General features: G+C 44.1%; 1 protein-coding gene across 1 annotated transcript in view; it reads right to left on the bottom strand.

The window, feature by feature from the left end:
* VPS53 (VPS53 subunit of GARP complex) overlaps positions 1 to 24,130 on the bottom strand; it is a 90,034-nt gene that overhangs the window by 20,416 nt on the left and 45,488 nt on the right. The window contains exons 11-17 of the mRNA XM_008168958.4: positions 23,463 to 23,604; positions 20,805 to 20,906; positions 16,513 to 16,607; positions 9,843 to 10,085; positions 7,964 to 8,111; positions 6,797 to 6,879; positions 2,546 to 2,624 (exon numbers count right to left, since the gene is read on the bottom strand). Of these exons, the coding sequence (XP_008167180.1) occupies positions 2,546 to 2,624; positions 6,797 to 6,879; positions 7,964 to 8,111; positions 9,843 to 10,085; positions 16,513 to 16,607; positions 20,805 to 20,906; positions 23,463 to 23,604 (892 nt within the window). The remainder of the gene's footprint in view (positions 1 to 2,545; positions 2,625 to 6,796; positions 6,880 to 7,963; positions 8,112 to 9,842; positions 10,086 to 16,512; positions 16,608 to 20,804; positions 20,907 to 23,462; positions 23,605 to 24,130) is intronic.

Raw genomic sequence — 24,130 nt, 5'->3', positions numbered from 1 at the left:
CTTTGTGAGTTATGTCAGCACTACAAATCACAGCTTTTCTGCTGTATGCAGCTTTTCTGCTGGCAGATGTGTATTATGAGTGTTTGGTGTACGTTCTATACAGACACATGCACATAGCCTTGCGCAAAGAGTCTCTCCAACTCATCACACAGGTCACTCCCTATTTGAAGCCTTTCACTAAGTCTCTTCTCATTTTCTGCATCCAAGTAAAGTTTCTTATCCTCACTTTCAAGACGGTTTTCCATCTACTTTTTGGCTTTCACAATGATGCCATCAGCCATTAGGGGCAAAGACACCTTGTCTAACCGATCTAAGGTACCTACCATCACATACTGTTTCTGGTTGATACAATAAATCTCTCCATACCACCCAGCCCCATATGTTCCTTATACTCCTAAGGATGTCCCCAAACTACTTTCATTTCTTTCACACTCTCTTTACATCTTTTCATGCTACCTCTGCACCCGAAGAGCCTTCCAAATCCAACAACATCCCTCTCCTCCTTCAAACCCACTTCTCTCGTGAACTCTCCCAAAGCTGACTGTCTCCCCAGTGTACCCTTTTTATCCAAGTCAGATTAAGCACTTGGATAGTGCAGTCCTTATGCCTTTCCGCAGCACCACATATACTTAGAGCATTCCAATTATAATTATAAATACCACCTCTAAAATTGAAGGGCCAGGAGAAAACATCATAAAACGTAAGTGGTGTCCCACAATAGCTATGGAAGCAGTTATTAAAAGTAACTATCTACTTAGATGCAAAGATGATACCCAAAGGCTACATACACATTTTGGAAGGTGGAGTCCTATCTTCATTTAAGATTTGCCCAAAATACTCACGATAAGAGAAAATCCAGGACCATTTCCGTCTGAAATGGATATTCACATTATTTATTTTCCGTGTGAAATATCTCTATGAATAATGAAACCAAGATATGCTTAGATGCTTGGGTATTTCATAATTCGCTTCTATTGCTAACAAATTCTTTCCCAAGAAAACAGCCATGTTTCAGAATTAAAAAGAGCCCAGAATAGTCTGCCTTGCAGATTTCTGAGGGTTTATCTACAGTAAAAGCTCTGAACTATACCTCTGGAACAGACATGTATTCATATTATAGGAAAATAAGAGTGGATTCATAGGCACATCCTTCATTACTCCAAAACAGAATGAAATTTTACTCTTCCAAATATTAATGTCTTTGTTATTCAGCTAGAGAGGTAATAAATAGGTCTTGAGAAAGTAAAAACAAAAACAAACAAAAAAAATCTCTTACATCAAATCCAGCTCTTTCAAAATTCCAGTAAAACTTGCATACAAGCAACTGCCTGCCTGCTGCAAATGGAGGAATGGGTGTGCAAATGACAAGTATTTACTTAGCAAGTTTCGCAGTGCTTAGCTTGTTTATAGCCGATCATTCCCATCACATGGATTTCATTTTGCTGGTGTTCCAAAGACAAAAATAAATGGCCGACCAGCTGCTGCTTTCCCAGTCCTGCGGTTTTGCTACGGTATAAACAACCCAAGCTTAGGGATTCGGACGTACTGTCCTAGTGGGGGTAGGAGCATCTAAGGGACTGACAGGGCACATAAGCAACACCTGAAGTGCTAATCCCCTCCCCCACATAGTGTTATTTTCCTGGAAAAATTTCTCTTTCCACTTGGGACATGTACAAATTCTGTTAGCAGCTGCATTCCGACTCACACTCTAACTGGGGGTGGAGGGTAGTTGCAGCTGGAACACATCACGAACCAGAATGCTATTAAAACTCATGGCAGTTAGGAAGTAAGTCGATGCTACAAAATGGAGACCTCTGCTTAAAATTTCTAATTGAGAGAAAACCCAACCCATAGGTCAATCTACTTTCATCGTCCTCACCTCTGCCTAAAGCAACCTGGGCTTTTCACAACACCTTGGCAAGACAAACACCGCTCTCCGTTTCGGCTGAGGAGCGAAAGAGAACAATGCAACTGCCACAGAACCCAAAAGAGCTGGTGACTCACAAAGGAAGGTCGGGCTTCTGGCCTCTCTAAGCACCGTGCCCCATGTAACTGGGAGCATCAGAGAAGCAACAGGGCACAACCCAGCCCCATACTGTCCTTTGGGTACCTCCAGACGGACAGTTCACAGGCCAGCATTAGAAAAGGCTTGGGAAAGCTCCTGGACAGAGGGTGTGGAGGGGAAAGTGAGACACAAAGGGCATATGGCATTTAGAGCTAATCAAATTTCTCCCAATCTCAAAGATTCCCATGAGCATTGAGAGCTAAAAGAAAGGACAGGGATGAACATTCACTGGCAGTGTTCTATTGCCCAGGTGCCTTATTTAGCTGTGAGAAAACAGAAGCTCTTACCGGAGTCACACAAAAGTTCATCTGGAAATGAAGCACGACTTGAGCTATAAAGTGGTGGCAGCTTTAAAACCCAAGCCGGCACCACACAGTTACTCTCAGAATGGGGCAAAGGAAACATCCCGAGTGAAACTGAACAGTGTCACGGAGCAACAGCTGCAAAGCATGACTTAAGGCTACCTCTTTTAAAACCTACCTTGCTCATAGCGGTAAGGGCCGGGTCACAGGCTGCATCCAAGTCCTGCACTAACAGCTGTATGCTGTTTGAGATCACGCTGAAAAAAATCAAGTACAGGCATTACGATAGTACTCAGCAACCCAGTGCCAAAACTGACTTCTCTGAACGTTAAAGGAGAAAAAACCGGTGACATTTGTTCTGAATTGTGAAGAGATACGCAGCTAGAATTTTTCCTTCTCAGAACCCAGGAAATTGTGCATGCCATTTACAGGGGAGCTAGCAGCTGTGATATAATCTAGACAGAGACCGCCTTTCACCATGCCTTGACATACAGAGGGGGAATGGGATCCCAGTAATGTGCCAGATCACTTACATGGGCAGCAGTGCTGGAACAATTTGTATAGTGCGGGTGCTGGGAGCCATTGACCCAAACTGAAAACCTTGTATATGAGGGAAACCACTTCAAGCCAGGGGCTGCGGCCGCACCCTCAGTGCTCCTAGTTCCAGCACATATGTACATGTATCACTCCCAATGACTAAATCATCCAGCACCGGGGGCAGAGCTCACCCTTGAAGCCTGTTTGTGATTCTGTTTCAAAACTTCATCCGGTCTTTTTAAAATTAAAATTTCATTTCCAATAGGCAGTTCTATACTATGCAGCATTGGGATGGCTTCCACTTGATATTTTGTTGTTCACATATTAACCAGAGAACCTTACAATAAAGCTTTTAAATAATGCAGCTAAGACTGTGCATCTGGATGAGTTCTGAATGTCTGTCTTCCTTTTGCCAGGGTGACAGCAGATGGGTCATTTATAACATGTCTAGAATTGCACCAGTCCATTGTTCTCGTTTCTCCAGAATTATAGGACATGCTAAACCATGGACTTTAAAAAAAAATTACTAATAATACTTAGAGCCATATTTGACCCCACTACACTAAAGTTTGGACTTAAAAACCATGGACCTGTAGAGGCTGCTTAACCTAAAACAACAGTGAAAGAACACTGTATGTTCATCTTCTGTATCTCGGATCATCCCCACAGACGTGTGGCCCAGCAGTGCCTTTACCGCAGGCTTTCAGTAGGAGGTATACAAGGCAAATCCCCCTCCCACTAAATAAACAGATTTTAACCTCAAGCCTTTCATGAATAACCTCTTAATTCTCCATGATCATGTTTTGCTATTTGCCTTGCAAACGATGCTGGCCTAACCGGAACTTGCGGAGTGCATAACAAACCCAGAGTTCTACTTTCTTTCCCACCCCCACCATAAGTAAAATTCTGTAGATGCTGCTCTGCAACTTACCAGCTCAACGGTTGGAATTTTCCTTTAGACATTTAAATGCAATTATTGACCTAGATGGACACCATCAACCAGCTACCAATTCACTCCACATTGTCCCTCCTCTCACACACATACTCAACACTGGAAACCCCATGCAAGCTGTCCGATCTCTCCAGTAGAGCTAAAAGCACAAGACGACAGGAGCAGTGCCCTAAATAGAAAGATGACTCCTGTCCAATACAGAATTTGTTTCTAAAAAGTGACCTTAACAGGCAAGCCTGTCAAAAACAAGCCTGAAAAATATTAGAGATGAAGCGGCTGTTGTCTTTAAAATAAATGATGTGGCATTTGCACTAAAACAAAAACACTTGTGGCCATTACAACTTGGCTGCTGTGTCTCTCTGCCATCTGGTTGGCGCCACATGATTTGCTCCCTAAGGAAACTACACAAGCTCAAGCAATACCAAGATAGCTGGGATTGAGATAACTGGACTGCTTGGGTACGTCTGAGTTCGACAGGACGTCTGCTGTCAGCGAGATGTAGGAAAATAGTTGTGGTTTAGCACCAAAATGAAACATGACCATTTTAATAGAAGGCAAGCAGCTCGTGACTGGCTTCCATATGTTAGTAGCCTACCTAGGGCTTTGTCACCAGGCACAGAGTCTGGGGTAAAGAGCAGTAGCTAGAAAGTTGGGGCGGGGGGGAATCCACTTTTAAAAAACAGCCTGAGTGGCTTACAGGAGCAATGAGATTGCAGCAGCACCTGATTTACCGAGCAGCACCAAACGCAGAGTGCATGATCAGTAGTGCCCAGAATCCCTGATCGGAACTGGGGCCTTGCTGAGCTCGGTGCCGTACAAACAATCCGTAGATGCAGAGCTTACAGCCCTTTACAAACTAACCAATTAATCCACATCACCCCTGTGAGAAAGGCATCTATAATCCCTGTTTCACAGATGGTGACACCGAGGCGTGGAGACACCAAGCCTGGCCTTTTCCAAAGAGGCAAGGAAGTTCACACTAGATACCCTCTCAGTAGCATCAGGACAAGCCCTTTACAAATCCATCCCGAAGTGACTTGTCCAGAATCACACAGCAAAGTAGCAGCAGAGGTGGGGCAAGACCCTAAGAGTTTCTTGGTTCCATGTTCAGACCACGATGCAATTTATCCTTTAAGTTTGCCTCAAGAAGACACTGTTTGTTACGCTCCTGTCATTTCCTAAACAACCCGCACAGCGATCCCAATGACAAACGCTTCCCTAGCTAATTGCTAATACACATTCTTTACACGCATTCCAGTGATTTTCGCCTTCTCTTATGCAATTAGAAAGAGAAGAAAAAAATCAGCTGCTAGGCCTAATGACACGTTCAGTAAAACAGTGGGTGGGGTGTGTTACCAGCAACATTTTATGGCTTTATTTACTCCTGGGCATAACTAAGCTCCAGATCCCAGTAGAAGGGACTTGTTTATTGTTTAAAGAAAAACGTCTATATCAAAATGAGGTTCAGAGGCGTGTCCTACACTGACAGGACACTGGCCAAAGTGCTACTCTGATTTAAAGGCCTTTAAAAGCCTCTGCTATGAAACACATCAGCCCTGAAGGTCTAACTTTAAAGCATGCAAAATGGCAAATGTGTGAACGGTATGTCAAAACAACTTCCAAAACCTCATCTCATTAGCCGCCAAGTAAGACAACCACAACTGAAACTGAATGGCGACGCAAAAGAGCTGGTCACGGCAGAATGCAGCACGCACCCTCACACTGCCCTTATTAGGAGAATTCTACCACACGGCAGAATGGCAAATTACATTCCCACTTCCGGGCTAATTTGCTTTGGTGTTTCAACCATGTCACAGAAAGTCTTTCCAACCTCAGCCATAGGCTAGGGATTCACTCTTCTTAGTTAGGATTTGAGAGCTAGCGCAGAGAAAGGGACTTTGCTCAGATCAGAAGGAAACCAGGCTGGAGAAGCAATAGGAGCCCTAGAGAGTGTGAAAATCCTGCGTGGGTATTTTGTTTGTCATCTTGCCCATTACAGCAAGACAGGAGGAATTGTCTTAGCTGGAGCCAGATAGGAAAAAACTTCTAAAACAGCCTTGCTGGTAGCAGCAGAGCAACATGGGCTTGTTATCTTTACTGACTCTTAACTCCAGGACTGGCGAGAAGCATCAGTAAGAGTGTACAATTTGATTAAACACTTGTTCAATTAGGATTTCAAGGAACAGTGGTTCTGTGACAGATCAGAGAGTCAGGATATCTGGGTTCTGTTCCTAGCTTTGCCAGAGACTGAGAGAGAGACCCTGGGCAAGCCAATCAATCATAATGTGTCTCAAGTTCCTCACCTGAAAGAAAGATGGGGATAAGAAGACTACTTCCCTCATAGGCTAAATGGTTGGAGAGAACTTTGAGGTCCTCTGATGGAAGGTGCCAGCGATGGTCTTATTATTAACATGGGATAAAAATCATTTTAATGCATGATCACAATTTCCCCTTCAATTACGTTCCTTAAATGCCAGGATCTTGCATCTTGGGCCGATCATTTTATGCCACATGAAATGGCGTTTGATAATAATGAAAATACTGCCGATTGACACTGGGAAATTACTGGAGGAAGGAGACTGTACCAGGATGGCTTCCTTCTTGAAATGTAAGAGCAATCTCAGACATCTGCCAAAATGCAAATGTTATTCCAGATGGGAACTCACTATTTCCTTTCCTCTCGGTCTTTTTGTTCCTTTGGCCATAATGATGGGGAACAGCTACATCAATGGTCAATACCACTCGTGTTTTTGGACTGTCCAGGAGAGAGACAGGTGTTTCACCTGTGAAATGCCTATTTCTCAACTTAAACATCATGGCATTACCATTTTATATCCTACATCTACCAGCCATTCTGCTAGTATTGGCCTGGCCTACATCACTGAACAGATCGACTATGACATTTGCCAGCATTATAGAAAGACGCCCTGCTGGACATACATGCTGAATGTATCCATCTCTCCTGTCAGGTTGATTCGTTCCATGAGACTCGCGTCCACTTTTTCTTTGAGTTTTTCTTCAAGCTGTCAGGGGACAAAATGAGTAACAGACAGACATCAGATTTCTACCTAAATTGATAACTTAGCTGCCTAAACTCCTGGAAAAGCCAGCTTGTTAAATCAGGAAATGGTCCTAGACTATTGCAACCTGTCTGAGATTTGCTTAGTGGATAATAGTATCCAGAATAGAGATTTCCTGTCTGTCAGAAGCTCTAGACACAATGGTGGTGTCTCCTTGAAGCAGTTAACTTCCAAGGCTGTAAAAGCAGAGTTTCTGGCCCAGTACCACACACAAATCTAACATGACAATGTACTAGGGTACTAACTCACCTAAACCAGGTGTGTCACCCACCGATGAATGTGCGTTACAGGTCCCCATTTGTGCCAGATGTGCAGAGGCTACGAGTCTATTACAGCTCCAGCTAGAGCGCCTTGGTTCTTTAGTTAAAGCAGTAGCAGCTCATGCTGTTAGCTCTGGTGGTCCCCAGTTGAACCCCCAGTGGATTGGCCAAGATGGCGGCTAACACAGGGCATCCACTAAGCTAAGACATTCCGAGAGCACATTAAATGTAGAGTTAACCGCAATGGTGGAGCAGCCTGAGGGAAACATTTGTGTCCCCTCTTTTCACTGTGCCCTGCCACTCAGTGAGGTGATTAACCACATTCCTGGTCCTACATTAAGTTAGGCCTTGAAGGATAACGGGAGAAGGGATTTTGATGATTCTCCCTCTATTGGATTAAAGCAGTTTATGTATCAAGTATGAAAGAATGCTACCCAAAAGGGAGATACCAGTTAGGGTTTAAGTCACTGATCCAGCAAGGGCAGCAAAATCAACACTCTCGTCTTTGAAATATGGTTTTAATTAATGTTCTAGTTCCATAATTAACTCAGCATTATGCACAGCAGAAATTACTATGTCAATTTCAGCACAGAACACGACCTCTTTAATTAGATGAGTAGCAACCTTTAATTTTAAAATTAAATATTACAAGCTATTACTTAGTACAGCTGAGGGCCAAGGAGCAGTACTTCATTGCCTGATTTGCCACGGCATAATCGTGTGGTGGATGGGATACAATATTACAGGTGTTGCAGAGGGAAGTTCACCTGTTGGGTTGTTGCCAAGCAGTACTCTGCCGTGCTCAGGATGCTACAGATGAGACAGAGTTCTTCTACAGTAAACTTAGCCACTTCCGAGCCCTCCTTTTCTTTCAGCAGGCTGGTGATGGTCAGTCCACCACTGCTGCTGGTTGTTCTGCGGGAAAGACAAAAATGGTGAGGCTCAACCATCAACTGTGCTTTCTGGTACACGTACACACATCACCAAATGCATTATTTATAGATTTAAAGGCCAGGAGGAACTAGTCTGACCTCCTGCATAAAACAGTCCAAAGAATCTCATCCAGTAATATCGACACCAAGCCCATCCCTTCTGTTTCAGCTACAGCAAATCTTATAGAAAGAGTTCAGTTTTTATTTATTGACTTCAAGTGATGGAAAATCCAGCCCATTCCAGTGTATTAGAACTTTACCAAATTTAATACACATTTCATGGCTAACCCTGCCTTGGTTGTCAACTGCTCCGATACTCTGCTTAATGGCTACAGGAAGATCTCAATAGCTATTATGCAACATGGTAATAAGCTATTTATTATCTGATAACTAAATAGATATCAACATATAGCTCCGAGTTTAGCAGGCATTTCAAATACCGTGGTAACTAAAAGGATAGTAAATAACAGCATATGGAGATTATCTCCTGTATTTTCTACTGATTTGTTGATACACAGCAGTTAATCAAAGGATCAGAACAGTTGGGAGTCAGGAAATTCCCTGGCTATTTCAACTGTCTATAATCCAAATCCTTTAAAAAAAAAAATAGGACAGCGATATTTATCTTGGACAGCAGAAATAGAGCACAAAAAGTCATATGTTCAAAGAATGCAACTGAGGTCTGCTGGAGAACACACGTTAAATTCATCTTTCCACTTTTCTAAATGTAACCCCACTACCATATGTGAAACATTTTAGCTGGTTTCAGAAATTCACTCTGCTGCTCCCAGATTTAGAAAGGGAGACAGCCTGGATAGACCAAATAGTTGTATGCGTTCATTACCTGGAACTAACATTGACGATTTCCCAGTGAATTCACTGGGACAATTTTCACTCTTATTTACACTAGTGAAAAATCCATGACTTCAATGACTTCACTGGATTGACACCTGTTTAACAGAGCTCAGGTCAAGTAATTATGTGTTTGTGTACACACACCCCTAAAATAGTTCCAATCAAGACACTTCAGAACCCTACAAAGAAATTACCTTTATTACTAGTTAGTATATGAATCCCATCAGTATCAACTTGATTGCCCTGATTTTCAAAACTGTGCTTGTACAACTTGGCTTCTAATTTGCATGCGTGATTAGCACAGATGTGTATGTCAGGCCTTTTGCATATACAACCACCCAATGTGAAAGGGCCTGACTCTTCACTACCTTACATCTTGGCCTCTTATGTGGATATTCACACTGTGTAAAATTGGTGTACAATACTACTCTTCCTATCTAGTAGTGTCACACTCACTTTGCACATGACACAAGGTGTAGGGCAATGGAGAATTGGGGCCTGAATCGGCCATTGGGGTAGCTGTGCACAAGCAGTTCTGAAAGGCAGATCTCCAGTGTTTATTTTTCTTGGCAGGGTATCCAACTCCCACTGAATTACAATGGGAGAGGGTCCTAACTCCCAGAGACTCTCCTGAAAATCCCAGCGCTAGCTCTTCTGTTTATCCTCCTGCTGTCTCTCAATGCAACGTAATAGTACTTTGGATTTACATAAGGGAGTCATACCACAGCTACGCGTTTCTTTTGAAAGTGCAATGCTGGCATTCACAAGTGTTGATTTATTAACCAGTTATTGTTACAACACATCTCTACCCACACGGTATCCCCAGACTGTGGCCTAGCATTTGAGAAACTAAACTTACTTGGGCAGGTTTCCAGAGAGAATTTTCCAGGCATATTCACGGAGGTATTTCTGAAATATGGTGGTCAATGCTATCATGGGTTCGCCAGTGCTAAGCTGCGAACACTGCACCATGCACTTCTTGTAATAGACAAAGAGGTCAGCACAGCTGGGCAGGACAGCTCCCCCTTCATCCACATTTGGCTTGGGAGGCCCTTGAGCTTTGAAATCAGCGACAAATCTGTCAATCAGCTCGCCAAGATTTCTAATGCAAGGAAAATAAAGAGATTTTAATATGGTGGTAAAAAAATAAAAAAAAAAGATATGCTTAAAACCAGATGTCTTGTCGTATGATACCAATCAAGTGAATTCAAATCTTCGCAGTCTGATGCTTTAGACCTCTCCTGTCCCCACCCATTCAGCACAAAGCTTGTTCAACAACAAAGAACAGGGTGGAAGAATGATGACCTTGTGTACCCAGAATTTTAATGGCAGCTTCAATTGGTTCTCCAGTCACATATAAAATATTACAAACCCTGCCAGGACCAGGTTTAGCATATTAAATGCAAGTGCATAAAGCCTATGCTCAAGTTTCATTCCTGGCACCAGTTGAAGTAACAGTCGTATTGCACAGCTCAGCCGCCTCCAAATCAGGCCATGCCGTTTAAAGGGACGAGCTCAAAACGGTACAGCATTGGTGCCATTTGTTGTTTCATGGTTTCCGTTGGTTGTGCAGAAAACACATAAATCCTTTAAAGAAGCTTTATTAATAGACACCAATTATTATTAACACATGACAGTGTGTTTTTTAGTCAAGCTCTTTTTAATCACGGACTATTTATTGTATACAATCATGGTTTTGTTTGCTGCCCCCTCTCAGCTGTGGAGCACCGGAGTTAATCCGCTCTTTGCTAACTGTAATCACTACAGGGGATAGGCTGTATATGTCCCAACAAAGTTCACTCATTGCCTACCCCACTAGGGAGAAAAGGCTTTTCAGCTTGGCAGATGGCTGATGCAAGCACTACAGAATCAACACGCGTCTTCTGATCAAAGGGAGTTCCCTGTGGTCCCACTTGTCCAGGCCCAGCACCTCAGTGTTAGCATACCAGGTTCTGGTCTTAGAGTACGGATGGGTTTGCTGGTCTCTGTGTGATAGGTTTCATTAGAGCTGGTTGAAAAATAGCGCCCCCACCCCACCCCAAACAGAAAATATTGGGTTTTCAGTAAAATATCAAAAATCAAAATATTTCTGCAGAAAACTGAAATTTCCATTCAAAATGGCACCATGGTGCTTCATGGGAGTTGTGGTTTGGATCCTTACTCTCCCATTCTTCTTTATGGTCTAGGTTCTCTGGCCAGACTGTCTCCCCCATGATGCACTCCTCTTGATAAGAAGAGGCAGATACATCATAAAAGTGCCAGGCTGTGGTGCATCATGGTAGATGTCGTCCAGCCAGAAAACCCAGCCCAACCCATAGGGGAAAATGGTACCATAAAGCAACTCAACTATAACAACCATGAGGCACAGCAGTGCCATTTTGAACTGAAATGTTTCAGTTTTCAGATAAAATATTTGGGTTTTCAGGTGTTCATTTTTTTCAACAAAATATCAAAATTTTCCACAGAAAGTAGACACTTTCTGCAAAAAATGTCATTTGGTCAAAAAACAATTTTCCGTTAAACAAAAAACAACCAACCCCTTGACTAATTTCAACTGAACTTTTCAACCAGCTCTACATTCAATGCCCGAGACCTGGCAAATCAGATAATTAACCCAAAGGGGCTGGGAGAATCACGTGCACTGGGTTCCCCTGAAAAGGGCACAATAACCCTTCTTCCACTATGCGTCTGATGCTGGGCTTCAGGAAAGGTCCTGTAACACCTTTCCAAACATAATTTCCATACAGTCTCAGAACAGAATTACACTTATTTTCTCTTGCAGATGAAGATGGACCCTCAGCATCAGGGTTCAACTGCCTTCACCACAGCCAGGCTTGCAATCAAGGACTGAAGAGCCTGATACCGGACACTTCCACTTTGATGCGGCAGAAGTTGAAGAACGACATGCATTTGTGCAGTCAGAGCAACTGAAAGCAACCAAGCAACATGCCTGCCATGGGGACATGGAAGGAATGACTGCTCAGCCTTGATCTTATGGCTTATGATCCTATTCTGTGCCGTGGAGCCCCTTTAGCAATTAAATACATTATGGAGAGCCAACTACCAATTTTACAAGGATGTGTCTGTAGATAGGGTAGGCCTAGCAAAGTGCCAGAGACAGAAGCTCAACTATGTCAAAGCAGTGATCTGTGAGCTCTGCGGGACAGGCCCTGTACCTTCCTCTCTGTTTATCTAACACCTAGAGCAGTATGCAAACCTGTGATGATGATGATTTTCTTCCTTCAGGAGACGTGAATGGGAACAGAGGGGAGAAACAGACGCAGAATCAGGGAGGTTCCTGCCAGGGCTGCAGCATCAACGGAACTGATGCCTACTAAAGATGGCTCACATACGGTAGCCTGCAGCATTTCTTCAGTGTCTCAAAGGATAACTGACATGGCCTGTTTCTAGTAAACATCCTACTAAATTCAACAGCTGCTTTTCTATCCCGGCACCTGTGGTTTGCTCCATGTGTGCACACAAAACTGACTCTGAGTAGGCAGCAGCCATATTGTTCTGATTTCTTCTATCCCAAGACACGGTGAGCAACGGCAGTGGCTTTTGTTTCTTTACACCTCATATGCTCGATCTCCACAACACATTCTCCTCCACTATGCAAAGCAAGTTCAATGCATTTCCTGGCTCCCACAAAGCCTTCTCAATACAAGCACATGGAGCTGCAACTACAGTTGTCTGAAATGGCTGGGAAAGCAATGCTATTGTACTATGCCTGTTTTTAGACTAAGCTGCACAGGCAAAGGTCAGGTTCCTGCATTAGCCAAATACCACGGATCACCACGTCAGCAAAGGATCCTCAACTCTGGAATTCACTTCCCCTCCCTTCAGACATCAGAGACTGACTGAATGAGCAGGCCTTCTGGTCATATTGCAAAGCCGTCCATTCCTTCAGGCTTTTCCAGGTGAGCAAGCTGGAGAGGATGGATGGCTTGGGGTGGAGGGGAGAGTCCTGTGCTGAAGGAATTCTAATTGTGGACATTGGTCCAATTTGCATTTGGAAGTTATTGTAAACAAGAAGCTCAATTTTGCTTCTATTGATGTCAATGAAGTTCTCCCATTGATTTTAGTAGCTGCAGGCCCAAATGCTGTACAAGTGCCTAAAGCATTTAAGTTAGTCCAAGTAACTGTTTTGTCACTTTTCTGATGGACCTTCGCTGTGAGCCAGCAGGGTCAACAGAGCACCCTCACTCGTCCCCAGGCCATTCTGGAGGTCTTGTCCAGCGTAGGATTGACAGGGCCGGCTCTACCGTTTTTGCCGCCCCAAGGAAAAAAAAAAAAAAAAAAGCCGCTCGGATTGTGCCACCCCAAGAATGGACAGAATGCCGCCCCTTAGCACGTGCCGCCCCAGGCACATGCTTTCTCTACTGGTGCCTGGAGCCGGCCCTGGGGACTGATGTGCTTTTGGGCCTTGATGAGCCAACGCACCACGGGAACAACATATTGGCCTCACAGCAGCGTGAAGCACCAGATAGGGAAAAGTTGTTCCCGACCATTAGGAGCTGAAGTGTGAAGAAGGTGAGAGAGAGACAGAAAAGGAATCTCTCCTATCCAGGTTTTGGAAATGAGACTGCTGCTGACAGGACATCTTTACTTCCATATGCAAACGAGAAGTCTCTCCAAACAATGGCACACTAGTTAGGAACAGATTTTCCAAAACGAGATAAGAGAGAGAAACTGCAATGAAATCACTCAAGTGCAGAATTTTACTCTGTTTCTATTGGACTCAAACTCTTCCATTTGCACACTCACCCTTTTCTTGATTCGCTCTCTCTCCTGGTCTCCAGAACGTCAGTACTTTTTTCTAGATCTACGACAGTATGCAATTAACACAAGTTCCTAGTTAGTGCTATCACGACACAGCTGTCAGCTAAGCAATGACAGAATTAATAGCCAGTGCTTCGTTCTTCATTAGAAGAATGGGAGGATGCACAATCTTCATGAAAAAGAGCTGGATATCAGGCCATGAAGCAATATGAATAAAGAACACACTGTATTTAACAAGCCAGTTTGTTCAATCTAGATAACACGCATCATCTCGGTAGTAGGAGCAAATAACGTGAAGTAGTCCAGGTCAATTGTAGGGTATAACACACTATCGGATACCCCTGGAACTCCTTGAGCAAGTGACCCCACATTCAGAACACTAACCCTCTGCTGGACTACAATAAGGCACAGCGATTTTCAAAACAGTTTGAGTCTGTGGGGATTTTAGAGGACTTAGAAATATTGGTTGCTAATAGTTAGCAGGTCTCAACTTTAACAGAGCTAGTGCTCTGCTATAATAGAGCTTTGTTTATTTCCAACATTATATCTATTCATATCGCTCACAGAAGTTGTGCATAAGAGTCAGACGCTTATATCCCAGAGAGACTGAAGTGCAATCCGATGCCTGATATTCGAATTGTAACCAAGCTTGGGGGGAAAAAAACCACGAATCTTTAAAGGCTTTCTTCCAGGTATCTCCTGAGAAACTGCTACAGATGTTGGCTCCATGTTTCTTCACACTGGTATGGAAACAATTTTCCAGCAGAAAAGGAACCAGCTGCATTCTGCCACGAACTAAGGGAGCACTAAACAACACTTCTGTCCCACCATCCTTTCTATTTGCTGGCCAAATACCCAATTAATTCTCTGAGCAACATCCCCTATGCAGATATCAATCAAACAGATCCCTCAAAAATTCAATCCCAGGAGAAAAGATTGTACAGAAAAGCAAACTTTTTTGGGGGGGGGCTAATGTGGCAGTTTTTCTTTGAACTCCCTGCTGTCTGTAGCTATCAAGCTAATGTAAAACATCTTGGGGACTGTGGAAGAAAATAGGAGGAAAAAAATGTGAGAGCAGGAGCAGGGTGGGGTAGGATTACTGAAAACAGGGATTGAATTGGCCAAAGGGGGCAGGGTGGGGGGTGGAATGTTCATACACTTTGGTGTTTAGCTTGCGGAGAGGGAGGAAAAAAGACATTTCCCTTTGTTCTGCTGTGCGAGTGGAATCTAGCCCCAGAAGGGCAGACTATTGCACTTGTTTTTTAAAGCATAAAAGGTTTATGGGACATGGAAAAACTGACCCAGGATTGCTACCTGGCATTTCAATGCAACTGGGACACAGCAGGGTTCCGATCCATGACTGGAGCTCCTAGGACTATGATAATATGAATAATAATAATTATATCACCACCATGAGCCTCTATCTAGTTTAACGTGGAGTTCTAGCCCACGAAAGCTTATGCCCAAATAAATTTGTTAGTCTCTAAGGTGCCACAAGGACTCCTTGTTTTTGTTTTTTTTAATCCAGTTTAAGTCCATTCATTTTTCTCTCCTCTGGTAGCCCTCAGGGAGCTGGCTGGTCACATGATGGTGACTCCTCCCTGCTCCCCCAGCCCTTAAGTTATATTAAAAGAAGCTAAACTACTTTAAATACTTTCCCATTATCACTTTTCCCTGTAATCAGTCACTGCAGTTGTCACAGGGGCGTTATTTGATCACCAATGGGAGGGGAGGTGCCCAGGAGACTGTCTATGAAGATGTGGTCAAGCCTATGGAAAAGTTTGAAAGCCCCTAGGCTAGAACATCTTCCATTCAAAGGATCTCTAAATATTCTGCAGTGAGTCAGAAACTATGATGATGCTTTAATAGTTTATGGTGATTCAGATACTAAGCAAAGCGATGGGCTGGGAGTGACAGAAAACACATTTGATAATACCTAGCACATTCATAGCACGCTTCATATGAAGATCTTTATACAAATCATCAAATCTCAGAACACTCCTGTAAGGTAGGTGTTACATCCATTTTACACAGGGGTAAACCCACGCACAGCAAGGATAAGTCAGTTGCAAAACACTATTAAGCAAAACTATAGGTGTAGGACATGAGATGAAAGATGAGCATTTATCATGGAGGGGCAGTTGACTATGCTCCGAGTCTTCATTGCTCATATTGCGGGAGAAAAGCTTGCTTCCCCAAGAAACCAACATGGATCACTGCTCCAAGCCTATGGGACTAGAGATAACACCATGATCCAATCACATCAGGGGCCTTCAAACTTTGCCCAACCCAAGGCCACACTAGTAACTTACCAGAAGCCTAAATTCTGTTCCTGATTTGAATACAAACATCCAATGGTAGCCACTCTCCTTTTTAAATAAGGAAGCAAGAGGTGCGGAAATTAATGGAACCTGCAATGTGGTTTGGCAGCCCAGACTGTCAAAATGGTGCATGCTGAGAGTCACATCTCTCAGCAAGGAAGCAACAGACTGCGTTACAGGACTTGGTGGGCCCTATTTTGGCCACCTTTCATTGTGAATTTTCTAGCCTGGTGTGTGTCCCAAACACAAAAATCCCTCTGCGGTTTCTTTTTTTGGGAGGCGCATCTCTGTACATCACATCCTTTCTAAGAGATGAGGGATGTTGCTGATTAAAGCAAGCAAAGCAGAATTTGAGAAAACCCTCGTCATAATACATATTCAGTCAAGACAAAAAAAAAAGGGGGGGGGGGCATGCTTGTTACTCACTTGTCCTGGGACTCAATATACACATAGAGGTGAGGTTCAAAGCACTTGGAAATGATGCCATGAAATGGGTTGTCCGGGGCCTTCGGCTTCTTGGGCTGCAAGGAAACCATTTAGAGCAATGATTGCAAACCTGCCATCAAACTTCTACAGAAGATAACACAGCAGGACTTATGTTCTTTAGAACTTTATTGTAACCCAGAACTCTATTGCTAGATAACCAACAACGTACAGAGGGTCACGGTTTGCCTCAGTCTAGCAATATTCTTGTGTGTTTAATTGCCTGGTTTATTTGCTTTGAAAGATGAAGTGTTGCTAATAACATATATAACCTGGTTTGGACCCTTCACATCATAAGATGTCCATAGAATCATGGAAGTGTAGGGCTGGAAGAGACCTCAAGAAGTCATCAAATCCAGCCCCCTGTACTGAGGCAGGACCAAGTAAACCTAGAGCATCCCTGACAAGTGTTTGTCCAACCTGTTCTTAAAAACCTCCAATGACAGGGATTCCATAACCTCCCTTGGAAGTCTATTCCAGAGTTTAACTTATAGTTAGTAAGCCTCTCCAAATATCCAACCTAACTCTCCCTTGCTGCAGATGAAGCCCTTTACTTCCTGTTCTACCTTCCGTAGACTTAGAGAACAATTGATCACTGTCATCTTTATAGCAGCCCTTAACATATTTGAAGACTGTTATCACGTCCCCCTCATTCTTCTTTTCTCAAGACTAAACATGCCCAGTTTTTCTAACCTTTCCTCATCAGTCAGGTTCTCTTAACCTTTGATCATTTTTGTTGCTCTCCTTTGGACTCTTGCCAATTTGTCCACATCTTTCCTAAAACGTGGTGGCGCCCAGAACTGGACACAGTACTCCAGCTGAGGCCTTACCAGCGCCGAGTAGAGCAGGACAATTACCTTTCGGCTCTTACATACAACACTCCTGTTAATACACCCTAGAATTGGATTCGTTTTTTCACAACTGCATCACATTGTTGACTTGTATTCAATTTATGATCCACTATAACCCCCAGATCCTTCACAGCAGTACTACCATCTAGCCAGTTATTCCCCATTTTGTAGTTGTGCATTTGATTTTTCCTTCCTAAGTGAAGTAATTTGTGCTTGTCTTCACTGAATTTCATCATGTTGATTTCAGACCATTTCTCCCATGTGTCAAGGACATTTTGAATTCACATCTTGTCTTCCCAAGTGCTTTCAACCCCTCCTAGCATGTAGTAAAATAAATGTATGATCTTTCTGAGAGTTGTCTTTTCACTTGTAGAGCTCTCTTACAATAAAGAATAGTTTGTGTTTTTATAACACCTTTCAACAGAGGCTCTCTAAGCGCTTTACAAATAAATAGGGATGTTGTAAAGATTGGTTAATAGTAAGGAAAGGCCATCCCCATCAGAGATGGGCACAGCAGCTGTTTAAAAGGAAGCAGCATAGTCTAGTGGATGTGACACTGGTTTAGCACTCAGGAGACCTTGGTTCAATTCCCACCACTGGAGTGCTGGGTGACCGTGGGCAAGTCAGTGCACCGATTTCCCCATGTGTAAAAATGCAGATGATAATACTGATGTCCTTTGTAAAGTCCTTTGAGATCTATAGAAGAGCTAGGTATTACTATAGGAGGAGGGATAGCTCAGTGGTTTGAGCATTGGCCTGCTAAACCCAGGGTTGTGAGCTCAATCCTTAAGGAGGCCATTGGGGGATTGGTCCTGCTTTGAGCAGGGGGTTGGACTAGATGACCTCCTGAGGTCTCTTCCAACCCTGATATTCTATGATTCATCAAATATAATTAAATGAACACATGCCTACATTTTAAGACATGAAATTCACTATTCTAAGGTGGAATTTAGGTAAGCAGATCACAATTCCAAGAGTTGCAGTTATCAATGCACAGAGGGCTGTATGATCTCTTTCACTATGACAACATATTTTATGGGTGGAAGGAGGTTATGTTTTAAAATGATCACTAAAAATACTATTTTTCATGTCAGATTTGCAACATTAAGTACATGCACAATTTAGGGTCATGTGTCTTATTCTCATTTTATTACATAAAATATTTTTAATGTGCCGAGCCTTACTCACAACCATGGCACCTCCTCCTTTCTGTGTGTCTACATTTCCAAAGCCCAGCTCATTCACTGATTCAGCAAAGAGTGTAAGCATGTCTCAGTGGGGCTGTTCGTGTGCTTAAAGTTCCGCACATGCTTAAGGGCACTGCTGAATTAAGGCTTTAAAGGCTCCAAATATTTGTACCATATCTAGAATTTTAAAATGTTGTTATTGACTCTTTCTGCTGTTGTCTCCATTTCTTAGCAACCAGACAATTTCACAGCCTGCAAAGAAAGCATTGGTGATTCAGTGGCAGAATTCTCACTTCCCTTGCCAGAGACTTGGGTCCAATGCCCAGCCAATGAAGAGCTGAGTTTTCCGCTTTGAAAAAGCCTTTTCACCCTAAGAAAGGAACTAGAGAGCTCTTTCCCATGTGCTTTCCTAAACAAGAGACAAGGAGGCACTGGGTCACCTGTGGAATGTGCACCGAGACTGGAAACGCCAGCATTTCAGAGAAATAATTAAGACTAGCGCACACAAAAATGAGTAATAACGTGTGGCTGCAAAGCCTATGTGAACCAACGATTTATGGAGGCCAGAACACTCCATGAACCTGGTTTCATTAACCTTTTCACGAACAACGACATTGGGGAATGCGAGCTTTTACGACTCTGGGAGAGAGCAACTGCCCAGCATCCCCCGATCCTGTGCTTTGCCAGCGCCTGTGCATCCAGCGGGGTGTGTACATGCCTCAGCTTTGGGAAGAAAGCAATGGGTGGCATTTCTAAAACGCACCGTTCCCAGAGGTCTCAGGAGCTCTGACAGGACCACCTTGGGCGGCAGGGAATCAGGGATTTACTAGTCTAGTGATGTTTACTGTTCCTGTGGCTGGAAGAGCTGGATGAAAGCAGAGGTTGTGTGTGTGTCTGTGTGTGTCTCTCTCTCTCAGTCTTTGCATCATCCTGCACCCCGCATGGCTGAGAGAGACAGAATACTAAATCTTCTAACAGTAGCAGTGAAGCAGTATTTCAGAGTGCATGAATGCTGTCCAAGAGCTGCAGATGTTTAAGCTATTTCCTCCTGGAGTTTGATGGAATAATAAAAGGTTACTGTTGTCACAGTAAGCAGGTCTGCAGCTGGCCCAGTTTCCTTTTATTACTATCCAAAGTAAACAGATTAAATCTAACTGCTAGGATCACCAGAAGGGTTTCTTTTTAAGGTGGTTTTCTTTTATTTCTTTCCCCTCACTCTTCTGCTCCCTCTAGTAGCCCTCTTCCACTTACATGTGTCCTCAGTCACCAGCACTAATATCTTAGAGGCTTTCTGCCTCCCAGCCCCCTCCACCCTTTCCTTTTTCTGCTCCTCTCCTGCCAGCAAAGGCGAGTGAAATATATAACGTGCAAGTGTTAGCCACCGAGTGCTGCCTAGGAGCAAACCTCCTTCCCAGGTGTGCCTCAGCTGGGCGGGGCTTTGCTGAGTGCACTCACAGCTCCAGCCAATCATGGTGCCATTCTCAAGCGTAGAAATCTGGAGAATGCCAAAAGTGGGGCTCCCTCCCCCACAAGCAGCATTACACGGAATAGCGTGACAGGCTGGCACAGACTTGATGCCAGGAAGGAAACCAGCTTCCTTGCATGCTGGGAACTAGACAATTCCCTGCTCAGAAATACTTGAATTGCCTTCTGACAAGTTAGTACATTCAGCTGTTCATTAAAAACAGGGGCTGGTTCTGCAGTTCATTTAGTCCTTCGCCTGCCTTCTGGCACCCCTGAGAATCCCCTCAGTTTTTCCTACACTTTACTCCCTCCCCAACACCTTTCCTTGTGGCTGGCTTTCTCTATGGCCAGCACAGCAATCATCATCTAGGATCTGAAAACCCAACTGTATTCTGGTGTCTTTTGTCAGTAAAGGTTCTGCGGTTACGCTTCAGCTGCTGACCTTGTTGGTGACATGCAAGGTTGACTAGAACCCAGCTCATTCTCCCTACCTTGGAGGAGTAAAACCGGTTTGTTTCAATAAAGTGAGCACCTATGACCTGAAGTCACATGGGGAGATGTGTCAAGTGAGGGACCATTACTACGAAGTATTTGTTGGACCAAGATCACACTAAGCATGTGGCAATGACAATGAACTTCTCAAATAGATTTGGAAAAAAAAGCTTAGGGACTTCCAGAGAGTCTCAGAAACTGGGACTCTTTTGTTTGCAGATAAGGAACTTGGAAGACTTACTCTATCTATATCGCCTTTCTCTATCACAGTTTCGTCTGTCTCTGTCCCACTTTCATCTTCCAGAAATGGGTTGGTGGAGGGAGGTGGCAGCTCTGCCTTTTTCTGTTAAAAAAAGAAAGTCAGTAAAGGGAGAGAAAGTTTCCTTTTGGGATATCAGCCACATTGCTGCATTCTCGCTTTGCCTTCCTAAGCCCTTTCTGCATTTCTTGCAAGTACTGCCAAGTGTTACGTGCAATGCGCCTCAATCCTGACCTCCTGTGAGAACTAAAGTCTAGTCCTTCATCCTCCTCCTCTGCTCTACCAATGCATCTCACTCCTGACATGCGACACGCCCTTCTGTTCCAGTGCTGGGCTCCCCAACTTCAACAACTCTGCCAACGCACCTCAGGACGGGAAATTCTGGCTAATGATACCACAACAAATTCCTACTCTCCCCAAATTAGCCCTGCGATCTTTAATAGCCAGCAAGCTGGGTGGTCAGCGAGTCACGGTTCAGGGCTCCAAATTCTGCTCGCTGCATTAGAAGCAGAGCCCAGAACTGGTGCTAAACACTCAAGAGGGAAGAAGCAGAGTTTGAACTAGTGCCAGCACAGGTCTTTGCTGGCTGACGAGCGAATGGTGCTGTGGAGGCACTAAGAGGGTAGAGAGGGTGAAGAGCCTGCTCGGGGAAGGGGAGCAGAGTGGCTCCCATTGGACGGCAGCCCCGTAAAGCACTTCTTGGTCAGGCCTAGGTGGAAATATAGAGATGGGGGAGAATATCCCCATGTGAGACTCCAAATCACATGGTTTCCAAACTGGCCTAGCCAGCCAAGACAGACTGTGCTGTGGGGCAAATCACAGGTGGTATGAGAATGAGATATGGTAGCCAGCCCCAGTGCATGAAGGGTTAACCCAGAGATCTGCCTGCCACATAAGTAATGGGGGTGGGCACAGAAAGGTAGAGAGCAAGTGGCTATGGCGTGGCTCGCTCAAGTGTCCTTTCCCCCGCAACAGGCTACGAAGCTAGAAAGGGCTCTCGCAATTGGGATGCATTGTTCTTGGGCTGCTTGGTTTTATTTGGAATCTTTTGTTTACGACTCGGTGCACAAAAGCTCCAAGGAAAGGGACTAAACTCTGCTGCTGGTGGGAGTGTCGTTCATCGTTGCCAGCTGAGGGTTCTGCCCACTGGTCTCCAACGGGCTTGGTAGAAAGTGAGGTGGCACCTCATCATCTGTGCACTCCTCACACAGGAAACCTCTGCAAGCTCCTTGTAACTCACAGAAACACTACAAAGCATGCAAAGCCAGAATGGGGCTTTATTGGTTACACTCCTACCATTCAAAAGGGGCCCACCTACTACATTGGCCAAGTCTTGCCCAGACTGCATTGGCAAGACTTGGTTCTAACCTCTTTAAACAAGGGCTTTATGACAGAATTGCTGACACAACAGTTAACTACAGACATGAGAACAGTGCTGCTGCAGCAAATCCGGCATTACAGCTCCCCTCTGCCACTCGTCTCCACTGTGTATTGTCCGTATACCCGTATATAATTACATGCTTTGTTTTATGTTTAAAAAGAGTTCAGATGACAGCAATCCAGGGCTTCATGGTCCCTAAATAGAATCAGAAGTGGGAGAAAGGCTGCCAGGAAAAGAAATTAATTTTCCTTATTTCAAACCCTCTTCTCTCCTCTTTTGTTGTTCTTCAATTATAATCGCTTCCGTGCATCCCATTTCTGAAGGGATAATGAGAGCAACCCAATGCAGTCAGATAATTAACATCACATTGGATAATAAATATTCTGGAAAAATGAAAATCAGATTGTTAAGAACTCTCCAATCAATCAATTGAAGGAAGTGTTAAAGAATTCCCCCTTTAACTGGCACCATCCAGTGCATTACAGCAAAGAGCAATGGTTCAATCCATCATCCATTACACCTACACAGCTCCCTCAAAGACAAGAGTCCAAACAGGCCTCCGCAGATGAACAGTGCAGAGCAGTGCTCCTCAAACTTGCGGTCTTTGAGCCACATCTGGAATTTGTGCTGTCTAGGCAGCATTTGATTAGCACTCCACTTGCTCAGCTTAGATTCCAGGCAGAAAAAGCAGAGGGACAATCCCAGGACACTCCCTAAGCTACTGGGCATGCTGGTAACAGACAGAGCTCGGGACACTGAAATGAGACAAGGCAGCGTGCAAGCTGCCAGGGTCCTTTCCCAAAGCCCCTTTCCCCAGCAAATAAGAGTAAACCCCACAGCTAAGGCAGGATGGGACCTTTCCCAGGCAGTAATTGGAAAGGAGCACTGAGAAGAGGGGAAAAGGTTCAGTGAGGATGTTGCATCAGTGTGCAAGAAACTTGTGTCATGATGAATACACTGCGGCACAATTATGTGGTGGTTCTTCATAACAAAGGGGCTTCAGCTGTAATTTAAATCAAGAGGCATAGGAGAGTTGAAGTAGGAGAACCATGTATCTCAAGAGGTAGGAGAGGAAGGGGGTACTCTGTGCCCCAGGATCCCACCACTACACAAACTCTCTGGGCTAACATCTTTGGAGCAGAGGAGGGGTTTCAAAAGATATCCTTTATAGCACCTCACTGCTCCAGTTACAGTGGAGGATGGGAGTTTCTTCCTGTAACAGCTGGGGCTGTAGGGCTGTTCTTTAGAAGTTTCCTTACCACGGTCCCGTCAGCCAGAGTGCACCCCGAGAAGCGTTTAGCCATCAGCCCTTCGAAGTTGGTCGTTCTCTGAATGGCAAACAAAAGCAATTTCACCTCAATCTCTTTAGCTCTTGTGCGCATGATCTTAGCAAGCTCTGTCCTGAAAGGGAGAGGGAGGGAAATGAAGGATGTGATTTCCTGCTTGAAGAGAACTATCAATTACTTCTGCACATATTAAGAAAAAGATTTGAAGCTTATGGTCGTAACTCAGTCCAGTTCCTATAGCGAACCAGCTCTCATTACTAAATTCCAAGTTAATTCCTAAACCATTCTCATTTAACTACTAACCTCCCATACAGATTAGGTTTCAGAATTCATACCCACAGTTGTTGTGAGGTTTGTGCGTAACAGGACACCAGCCCCTACATCCAATGTACTCTTCTTAGCCAGAAAACCCTACAGTAACACAGCTTTGGCAAGAGCAGTGCTTATAATGGGGGTCAGAGAACAGCAGCAGGGACGAGAGCTTTGGGGACCTTGGTTGGCGCATACTTTTCGGTCTCCGGGGAGAATTGGCTTTCAAGGAGCTAGCTCTGTGAGATGGCAGCCCCAGGCTTCCCCACCACGTTACTTATCTCCAGCTCTGCTGCAGGGAAGTTGTTTTTCCTTTTATATCAGTATCTGTG

The sequence above is a fragment of the Chrysemys picta genome, chromosome 19 (assembly GCF_011386835.1).
Source record: "Chrysemys picta bellii isolate R12L10 chromosome 19, ASM1138683v2, whole genome shotgun sequence".
In the NCBI taxonomy this organism is placed as follows: Eukaryota; Metazoa; Chordata; order Testudines; family Emydidae; genus Chrysemys; species Chrysemys picta.
The sequence above is the reverse complement of the archived record's forward strand: the minus strand, read 5'-3'. Positions and strand labels throughout refer to the sequence as shown.